The sequence below is a fragment of the Chenopodium quinoa genome, unplaced genomic scaffold, assembly GCF_001683475.1.
Source record: "Chenopodium quinoa cultivar QQ74 unplaced genomic scaffold, ASM168347v1, whole genome shotgun sequence".
In the NCBI taxonomy this organism is placed as follows: domain Eukaryota; kingdom Viridiplantae; phylum Streptophyta; class Magnoliopsida; order Caryophyllales; family Amaranthaceae; genus Chenopodium; species Chenopodium quinoa.
Window position 1 is genome coordinate 4,265,510 of NW_018745003.1, and position 10,793 is coordinate 4,276,302.

Below are 10,793 nucleotides of genomic sequence, written 5' to 3' on the forward strand. Positions count from 1 at the left end.
CACAACCATGAGATGATAGTATATGAAGAGGGTCATCGACAACTGAGCGGCTTAAGTCCTGCTGCGAAACTAGTTGTGAAAGAAATGAGTGATGCTCAAGTGAAGCCTGCTAAAATATTAGCATCTGTGTTAGAGAAATTTCCAGAAGACCATCCAAACCGAAGACACATCTACAACGTCAGACAGCAACTCAGGTTTGAACGGTCAGAGGGAAGGAACCCTATACAGCAGCTGCTACACCAGGCACAATCACGTGGTTACCTGTTCTGGTTTGATTCTGATGAAGATACAGCGGAGGTGACTCATCTTTTCCTTGTGCATCCTAATTGTGCTGATATGATCAAGTCTTGGCCATTTGTGATTTTGATCGACTCAACGTACAAGACAAACAAGTACAAGTTCCCTCTGGTTGAGATGGTTGGGATGGCTCCAACGAACCAGAACTTTCTGATTGGTCATGCAATCATCAGGGATGAGACGGCTCCAAGTTATTATTGGGTTTTGGAGAAGCTGAGAAACTACATCGGGCCTAATGTTCATCCAGCAGCCATCGTCAGCGACTGTGAGGGAGGTCTCTTTGCCCCCATAGCAGAGCTGTTTCCCGAATCGAACCACTTATTGTGCACATGGCACATCAACAACTGCGTGAAAGTGAAAGCCTACAACCTTTTCAAGAAGAATTTGGAAATGGCAGAGAGATTGGTGAATGGTAAGTGGCGGAAGATCCTACAGGCTACCACAGAGGAAGCGTATGAGCGAGCATTGGCTAACTTCAGGGATTCGTACCAGTGGTGTCCGGCACTGGTGGACTATGTGATGCATCAATGGGTCCCTCATAGGGAAAAGTTTGTCAAATATTGGACAAACCAGGTACTTCATTTTGGGAACACTACAACATGTAGAGTTGAGAGCGCTCATAGAGCTACCAAGGACTGGATTGATTCATCGACCGCTGCTTTGGATACACTGTTCGCTAGACTGAACAAGTCAATTGAAACTCAGAAGAATGACATCAGGAACTCTCTAGAGGACTCCAGACGACGACATGGTACGATGTATAGCCATTTTATATTTAAGATTCTCCATGGTCGTGTGTCGCACTACTGCTTGGGGTTGATTCTCACTGAGCTGAACAGGGTGAGGGACTTGGCTGACGAAGTGTATACTCGGTGTGGGTGTACTATTTCAGTAACTCATGGATTACCTTGCGCATGCACCATTCATCGCGTTATTACAGAAGAAAGGGCGTCGTTACATGTTGATCAGGTCCATTCATTCTGGAGGACGTTTGTTATTGGTGAGCATGCAGACAATCAAACGGCCGACCGTGAACAGGAAGAGTTGGAGCAGTTCCGTTCGATGTACGACCGAGTGTCCTCCAGCCATCCTTCTATTATTCGTGACGCTACTCATGTGCTTCATGACATGTTCCACCCGTCTAACTTAGATTATGAGGAACCCGAAGGAGTTGACCGTCCTCGAGGTCGACAACGGCGGAACAGGAGTGCGTTTGAGTATATCCGTGGTCTTGGTCATGGTCGTTCTCGTGGTCGGACATCGTCATCTAGTCGTAGTCAATCTTCATCGTCTGTGAATATGCCCCTGAGAACTGGTACGTTTTGGTTGTTTTTATTGCACATAGTTTTAAAGTGTTACTCCTGTCTTCTTAACTGTCTATAATTAATTATTTGGTGAATAGGAAGAAACGATGTTGATCAGTTTCCGTACAAGGAAAGGATACCTGCGATCATCATGTCGTACTTGGAAGGGTGGAATGATGTAATCGGAGATGGTAACTGCGGATTCCGGGTCGTGGCTGATGTTTTTCAAATGGGCGAAGACAACTACGGTTTGGTGCGTGAGTTAATGTACAGCGAAATTGCCTCTAACCGAAATGTTTATCGTCATGTGTACCAGGATGACTTGGATGGCGCTCTCCGGCGTATCCGGTGGGGAGGTGGACCTTGCGGCGAAAATCATTATTTTGACGCGCCCCTAGATCTGTTTGCCGTTGCAAACATTTACAAATGCGCAGTCATGCATTTCGGCCTGGGAGTGAATAGTCAAGCTTATTATCCTTGTACCACGGTTCTCCCTTGGCGGTCGCGTGAGACTGTCACCACACCGGTCAGAGAGCTAGCTATTGCGTTTCTTGGGTCGTCATACAGACATTTCATCCGACTAGACATGTCAACCGATTTTCCGGTGCCACCGATTATACCTCGGTGGTACAACATTCGCACAACGAGCGTAGAGGGTTGGGATGCGCTATATAATGACCGGATCCACGAATGGAACACCCTAGCTGCATTTTAGTTTTTCTTGTTTACATTCTTTATTTGTAATCTTATTTGTATGTTGCTCTTTTAATGAGAACATTAATATTTTATATTGTATTGCTTACTGCATTCTATATGTTGCATGGGTAAGTTGCGCGGATCCACGAACGGTTATATCAAAATTTAAAAACAGCACTGATAATATGTTTAAGTTGGAAGCTAAAAGAACAATCTAAAATGTTACAATTTTACAACATAATGTCCAACATAATGCTCTATAAATAAAATACAATAACCATCAGTAATCCCTCCTCGACGACGACTCCCACTGCGCAAGGGTCTGTTCCAGACCCTCAACACGAATCCCCAGAATGGCCTCGACGTCATGTAACATGATCGTCATCTCACCGAACGGAAGGTGAAAAGAGTTTGTATCCGGCTGCCATCGCTCAATGAAAGTCGTGATCAGCGTACTGTCAATCTTATCGTGCATGGTGGCAGGAACGTGCTTCACCCCAGTGCCCTCCAGTCGCTCGAAAATCTCGCTCTCCGCCGGCCAGGCCTCAGCCCATGTACGCAAAAAACTACAAGTCTTTTCCCGGGTATGACATTTCAACAACCCCGTAACTGAAGGCCTCTCCTGGTCCTCCCAAATACGGGCAGCTATGTGTCCTAGAAAGCTAGGAATCACACTCCCGTCAACAGGCCCACCGGGCACCTCACTCCTAACAACCCAAGAATCATTACCCGCCCTCGACCGTTTCCTGCTTGCCCCAGATACAGTGGACGCAGATGATGTGCCAGATCTACTAACAAACCTACCACCCCTACCCTTACGCACCTCCACCATATGCGTCTCGTACATGTCATCAACCCTCTGAATGGACCGTAATCATCATACGGTCCACTGCCATCGTCCACATCCTCATCCTCATCTGCGCCCTCCTCCTGCTCCTCCTCCTGGTCACCCTCCTCAGCATCATCATCGTCATCGTCATCCTCATCCCGACGGTGGATCCGTTCTCTACGAACTGAGGCCGAAATACCACGGGATCTGACATGTCTATGCCCCGACCTCTCCACTGAATAACTTCTACTAAGAAGCTCTATATTCTTCCCCCCACCATGACGACCCTACACAAAATTTTAAAATATATAAACATACAAAAATTTATACGATAAATAATCATCATCGCAAATCAAATACACTAAAAACATACAAATAATTGTAAACAAAATATAAACGTAGAAAAAATACAACGAAATTGAAAAAATTTATAAAAATAAACAACAAAATATAAAAACAATTCAAAATTATATTACAAAAAAAAAAAAAAAATTAAAAACAATTTTTTAAAAAAATTAAAAAAAAAATAAAAAAAATAAAAATGGGGGGGGGGGGCGCCTTGGCTGGACGCCCAGCCGGCGGTGGTGGCGCCAGATGCAGACGCCGCCACCAGTTGGCTGGCGCCTGGGCTGGACGCCACAGCCACGGCTGCGGCGCCTAGACTAAACGCCACAACCGTGGCGGTGGCGTCCAGCCCAGGCGCCAACCAACTGGTGGCGGCGTCTGCATCTGGCGCCACCACCGCCGGCTGGGCGTCCAGCCAGGGCGCCCCACCGCGTTCACGGCGGTTTTCCCCTTTTTTTTTTTTAAACAAAATATACCTTTCCTCCTTGGGACATCCTTCCCTCCGCCGCCGCCGCCACTTCCTTGCCTTGCCGCCTCGACATTGCCGTTATTTTGAATTTTTTTTTTTTAGAGAGGTTGAAAGAAGATGAGCAATGAGAGTGTGAGTGATGAGAGTGTGAGTGATGAGAGTGTGAGTGTTTTTTTTTAAGGTCAAGGGCAATTTTGGGAAACTAAGTGAATTTTGTGGGCTTTATGTAGTAATTTGTGGGCGATGTTTAACAAATCCCTAAAGATAAGAGATTGATAAGTGGGACAAGGATAAATTATTTTTATCCCATGTTTGGTAAGTATGGGAAACAAATTAGGGATAAGTAATAAATTTATAAAAATACCCTTACTAACTTCTACCCTTTCTTCTTACCCTTTCAATTTCATTAAGGGTAATTTGGTCTTTTAATACCCATTTCTTATCCCTTTCCCTTATACCACCCCCCTTAATTATAGAAATGGAGGGATAATGATGCGTATTTTTGACAGTTTATATTTAGTGGAAGGATTTGAGTAATTTTAATGATGGAAATTTGAAGGATAGTCTTAGAAGGCAACGACTTCTAAGTTTGATCTTAGGAGTAATGATCCTAAAACCCTAGTTAACAACTAGTTCAAACCTTAACAAAGTTCTCTTGAGTTAAAACTCAACAATCTGATTTTTATTTCATAAACATCCAACTATAATTGTTGACATGTATCAAATATATATAGGAAAAATAAATCTAACCTACTTGGTTTGTAAGCAAACTAAATAAAAAGTCCTAATAATTAATTAATGAACCAAAAGAGCCCACTAATTAATTAACACAACTTTGGAAGCCCAAGACTCCATAACTACTATTAAGAAAATAATAAAAACATTATTAAAAACCCCTACTTTAAGAGTAAGGTAAAACTAAGAGAGTACCTAAATAAAGCAATAAAAATAGTTATAAGAAAAGGGACTCGATTCACATCAGATAAGTGAGTATTTTTATCCCTATCCCTAACTCCCTTCTAATCCCAATCCCTCTAAACAAACACTACATTTCTTCTATCCTTATTTTTTATCCTACTCCCACCCCTTTTATCCCCCTAAACAAACACCTTTTTAAGGGACTCACTTTTTCTCCGGTGAGTTGAACATGAGTTAAGTGACCGGAATGTTAACTACAGGTCCCAAAAGGTTAAAAAAAAGTGGGAGGTCCCAAAGGGTGAAAAACTTAAACCAACTTTATACTTAGCTCTAAATAATAAGAGAATTCTTCGCAGAGGAGGGAATAATAAGATGAGGTTTGGGGTTTTGGAAACTGCCTAATGTATCTCGTTTAGATATAGCTTAACTGTCACTCAAAAGAAAAAACAAAAAAAATACAAAGTACGGACTATAACTTAGCTGATATGAGTTCAGCTCAGCTTGTACTTTATAGTTTAACCTTTTTAGTGACTAAAAGTGGTGGTTGAGGGATTAAAAATGCACAAATGAATTTTCGGTGACTAAAAGTATACAAATACAAAAGTACATGGATTGTATTTGTGTTTTACTCCTTTAAAACCTTTCTCATCCCAAAGAGTCAAAGACCCAAAATACCATTTGAAAATTTAAAGACCCAAAATATGCATTTGCAAAGAGTCAAAGACCCAAAATATTATAATACCAAAGTTCCAAAACTATAGACTTGTAGGACCCAACCGTATAAAATTACATTGACTCGTATACGATGATTAACAGTCTAAGCTCGGGTACGTTATAATCCAAATACAACAAAACCCTAATTGCAAATAACTATATAAACTACCTACACATTAAACTAAGGGGTCGTTTGGTTCGTTAAATTGGAATGGATTGGCTCATACTTGAGAGGAATGGATTCTAAATTCCATGTAATTTGAAGTTGTTTGGTTCATAAGTTGGAATGGATTTTACATTTCATAATAGAATGGAATGTAAATATTGGGAGAGAGGTGGGTATGAGATTATAAGGGGATGTGGTGGAATTAGAACCCTCTTGGTATGCTATTATTCCGTACTTAAAAAGTTTAGCCAAACAATAAATTGGGTGGAATGAATTTAAACTCCATTCCAAAAGGTCCAACCAAATGACCCCTTAACCTTTACCATCAACAAATATTTGTTTCTCTCCCTTATGCCCATAACAATAATCCTTTTTTTAATACAAACATAGAGTTTAGTATTGATGCTGCAATACACAAATTACATGAAGAGATTGACTCCAAAGACAATACTAAACTCCATGTCTGTTTGAGGGTGCCAAAGGTTTATACGCTTAATATAAAGACAATATTACATGCTTCTATTCATGTAGTATTTGTGTATAAAGACAATATTGTATATTTCTTTCTTTTTATACAAATGCTACAAGTAAGTACCAAACAAAGTTTAGTGGAATTGGTGGGGAACTCACTTTGTGACTTCAAGGTCACAAGTACGAGCCCCACTAACTACAAAAATGTTTGGGAGTAGGGGGATTCCCTTCCCCCTTATACTCTCAACTCTCAAGCGCCGACCTCCGGTGAGGATTTCCTTACATACCCCTATAATACTTGATTAAAAACTTGCATTAACTTTAGGTCAATTGAAATATTCCTAAGATGTTTCTAAGTTTTGATATTGGCACAAGTAAAAATTTGGCAAAATTGACTCATACTCAATTATTGAACTAGAAACATTCGTTGCGAAACACAAACATTACCCAAAATAACTATACATGATTTGACCTTATATCTGAACTTATTCGATGAAAAATGCTTCTAATAAGTTAATAACTAGTCCATCTAGAACTCCAAATCCAACCTGAAATCGATTAGAATGACTCGAATGACACTTAAAGATTTCTGCTTGCCTATTCAACCTTCTATGACACTCAACCTGCTACACGATTTCCCTCACAATATGATGATACTAATGCATTATTATAATTTTCCAATCCGACTACCCGACCAATCCACGACAGCTGACATCAATTTAATGTAGAGTTATTAATAAATCCCACAACAGCACACTTAATTATCATTATAAAAAAGATTAAGAAGAATAATTACTACTTAAATTAGATGAATTCAAACTAAAATAAAAAGTAATTCTCACTGTCAGTCTGTCACACTTGTCATCTCAATTCCCCCAAAAAAGTGGAAACTTTTTTTCAAAATTCACAAAAAGTAAACGCCCATTATTTTCATCATTGATTAATTTTTTTTTTAAAATTATTATTATATTATTATTTTTTTTTAAATTTGAGAAAAAGACCTCTTTTTTCTCAATTATTATCATCATCATCATCAACAATTTTCAATCTTCTCCCCTGTTTCGCCGATCAAAATATTGCGAAATCAGAGGAGAGAGAAATTTAGGGTTTCAAATTCCACCATTAATGGCGATTTTGTATGCTTTGGTAGCTCGAGGATCGGTAGTTTTGGCGGAATTTGTTGGAACATCGACGAATGCAAGCTCAATTGCGAAGCAAATTCTCGAGAAGATTCCTGGTGATAGCGATACTCATGTTTCTTACTCGCAAGATCGATATATTTTCCATGTTAAGCGTACCGATGGTCTTACTGTTCTTTGTATGGCGGAAGATAATGCTGGACGTAATTGATTTTTCTCTCTTCTTTTGATTTTGATTGGTTTAGGGTTTTTTGTTCTATTGATTGATTTGATTTGATTGTGTTAAATGTTAGGGTTTTTGTGTTGTTTGTGAAATTGTGATTGTTAATTTGTTATTGATTGCTGCTTATGCATTGCGTTGATAATGAATCATGAAGAATTTGATTGCGAGATGAATGTTCTGTGTAAGAGCTTGATTTTGAGGTCTTTAGTTGCAGATGATGGATTGTATTCCCTTGATCCCGGAATTAATTGCGAAAATGTTATGTCTTGAATGTTCGGAAAAAGTTGTCATTTTTTCTTTTTATACATTCTTGGTTTATGATTGGATTTTCCTCGATAACCCTATTAGGATTTAAGAGAGGGAGCAAGACAGCTTTTTAAAAGTTTTTTTCCCTTACTAAGGAAAGTTGTGAATGTGACATTTATCTTTATGGTTTAGAAAGCTCTTTGCTAGCAGATTAGTGGATTTTGAGCTAAACTAGTCAAGATACTTGTGTTTTGTACTAGGTTTGGGTTGGTAAGAGAAAGACCATATGTGTTAGTAAGCAAAGGGGAGCATGCCCATGATGGCATGAGGATAAACTTTGCCGCTTTTATTTGTTCTATTAGATTTTAACTGTGAGATTATAGTAAAGGTAAAGTGTAAGGAAGGTATGGTGGTTTGATTTTCCAGGTAGGAGTGAGAACGAAGTAAAGTCATGATGATTGATCAAGGTTGAAAATTTTTCTCTGCTTGTTGATTTAAGGAGGTTGAAAATATTGTTGTTGTTTAAGAAATTGGTTGACAGAATCATTTTTTGTGTAATTTTGATTGAGTATTTGAAAGAGTTTATTATATAGATGTGTGTACTGTTACTTTGTTGCAAATTAGTGGTGACTGATGCAGGAGTCTCTGCATGGTCAGGCTACCTGAAATGTAGAGATAATTCCCAAATAATAGAATACGGTGTTGGTGAATGGTGAACCTAGAGTTAATGAATGCTATAGGCATTATGCAGGATCTTTTATCTTTCGTTGAGTGTTAAAATGCTGATGATATTTGTCCAAAAATTGGCTCATGATATGTTGATATTTCATGTGTAAAGCATAATGTAAGGGTTTCTTTTCCCTCTATTCTGATACACCTTAACTTTGTTGTATAGGAAGAATCCCATTTGCATTTCTTGAAGACATACATCAAAAGTTTGTGAAGGCTTATGGACGCTCTATTCATACTGCACCTGCATATGCAATGAATGATGAATTTTCGAGGGTCTTAGGCCAACAAATGGACTATTTCTCAAATGACCCAAATGCTGACAGTTTGAACAGAATGAAAGGTGAAATGGCTCAGGTATGGCGTGTATTCCTAGCTATTCTTTTTTATATTGGGTAGTCCAACATTATATTGTTGTCTTCTTCTCATTTTTACTTTGGAGATTGAGGCATTATCTTTGAAACCATTGCACGGTTGAGGTTTCCATCATGAAAAGTTAGTAATAGAATTTTTGATAGATCATGTGCTTCTTTGCAGCAAGGGATCAGGGTTCTTAGTTTGATAGTTTTGTTTATTTTTCCTAGGAATAGTGAAGTACATGCCTGCAAGCTGTTGTTTGGTGAAGCAATTTTCTTGTGTTGATGTTACTATAATGTCTGTCTCATTTTGGTGCAACAATTGTAGGTGCGAAATGTCATGATTGAGAATATTGATAAAGTTTTGGATAGAGGGGAGCGCCTGGAGCTGCTTGTTGATAAAACTGCCACATTACAAGGCAATACTCTTCGCTTCAGAAAGCAAGCTCGCCGCTTCAGAAGCACTGTATGGTGGAGAAATTGCAGGCTCATGTGAGTAAACTAATGTGAAATTTGATCTTTTTTTTTTTCTTTCAAAATTATGTTTCACCCTGCAAATATGCTGTTTATGTTTGCACTGGTTGTGAAGAAACCTAAGAGGTAATCAGTGGTGCACATTGGTTGTGTCTGACTAGACTTTTATATATGTGTAAGATATAATGCAATGCTGCACTCCTGCGACCTGCTAACATTTCACTGCTTCATCTAATACAACTGTCTTTATATTTTAACATTAGATCTGTAAAGAATATGGAGGGCTAACCTATTAATGCAATCGAATTTATTACTCTAATTGGATATTTGGATGTCTAGCCTCTAGTGCACTAATGATCAACTAAAGTTATTTACTTGTTATTTTTGATGCATTGCTTAAGCACCTCTTGAAAAATTTCAACCTTACCTAAATCTGAGTTTTTCAATTCTTGCAGGTTTACATTGATTATCGTTCTCTTGATCATCATATACATCGTGCTTGCCTTTGTTTGTCATGGGCCTTTGCTACCTTCCTGTGTTTAAGCGTGTGGCTGAAGCATTTGCTATTTATCTTAATCAAAGTAGACACCTTCATCGATGGATTAATGCTTGCTGAGACATTGTCTGCAATTTTCTCGTGGTGATGATCGATTTATTAAGATGCTCAACATGGCATATACAGTATAACTTATTGCTCTGAAATTGTTACTATTATTGCTCCATTTGTGTATATGCTAGGTTGCCTCCTTTTCATTTTCTCGTTTTTTTGGTTTTACTGGTTGTTTGAGGCTCCATTAATTCTTTCTTATTTTCATGTAAATTTCTTGGGTGTACTATGGGTGGTGTGGTGTTTGCTGTCGCCGTGGTTTTTTGTTGGAGGTTAATTGTGAACATTGTATTTTTAGTATGACTCCTAGTCATACACTCATTCAATATACAAGTATATGTCAATATGTGCAATGTGCGTTGAAAGATGGAATTTTGGTTTCTTTCCCTGTTTTTACTTTTTTTTTTTTGAAACATTCCCTGTCTTTACTTCACTCTTTCATGTGGGACCAATATCATACGATACGCTTATGTACAATATTACCACATACTTCGTGTATCATATATGCTTCAAACATTTTTTTTTGGAAGGAAAATATGCTTCAAACTTGGTGAGGACTTACTTCGAGTATACGTTGATGGAAGAATAACTTAATTCCCTCCTTTTTACGACCTCTTGTCAACTACTTTCTCGCTATTCATATCATTTGTTTTGATAATTTTTAATTAATTACTATAGGAGTACATATAAGAGGATCAAGGAGTGGAGGGATAGTTAGTCCTCTCATTTCCTCGTGTGACCGGGATTCGATACTCACCCGGTCACCCCCACTCCTCCTCTAGTACATATGGAAAAATAAATAAATAAAGT

The 10,793-nt window shown here is 38.6% G+C and overlaps 1 protein-coding gene across 1 annotated transcript; it reads left to right on the plus strand.

Moving 5' to 3' along the window:
* The first annotated feature begins 7,135 nt into the window (after nucleotides 1–7,135).
* Nucleotides 7,136–10,350, plus strand: LOC110707996 (vesicle-associated membrane protein 711-like). Its single transcript, XM_021886088.1, has 4 exons — nucleotides 7,136–7,551; nucleotides 8,713–8,903; nucleotides 9,231–9,394; nucleotides 9,832–10,350. The coding sequence occupies exons 1-4, from the start codon at nucleotides 7,335–7,337 to the stop codon at nucleotides 9,917–9,919; spliced, it is 660 nt and encodes a 219-aa protein (XP_021741780.1). The 5' UTR covers nucleotides 7,136–7,334; the 3' UTR covers nucleotides 9,920–10,350.
* The last annotated feature ends 443 nt before the right edge of the window (nucleotides 10,351–10,793 follow it).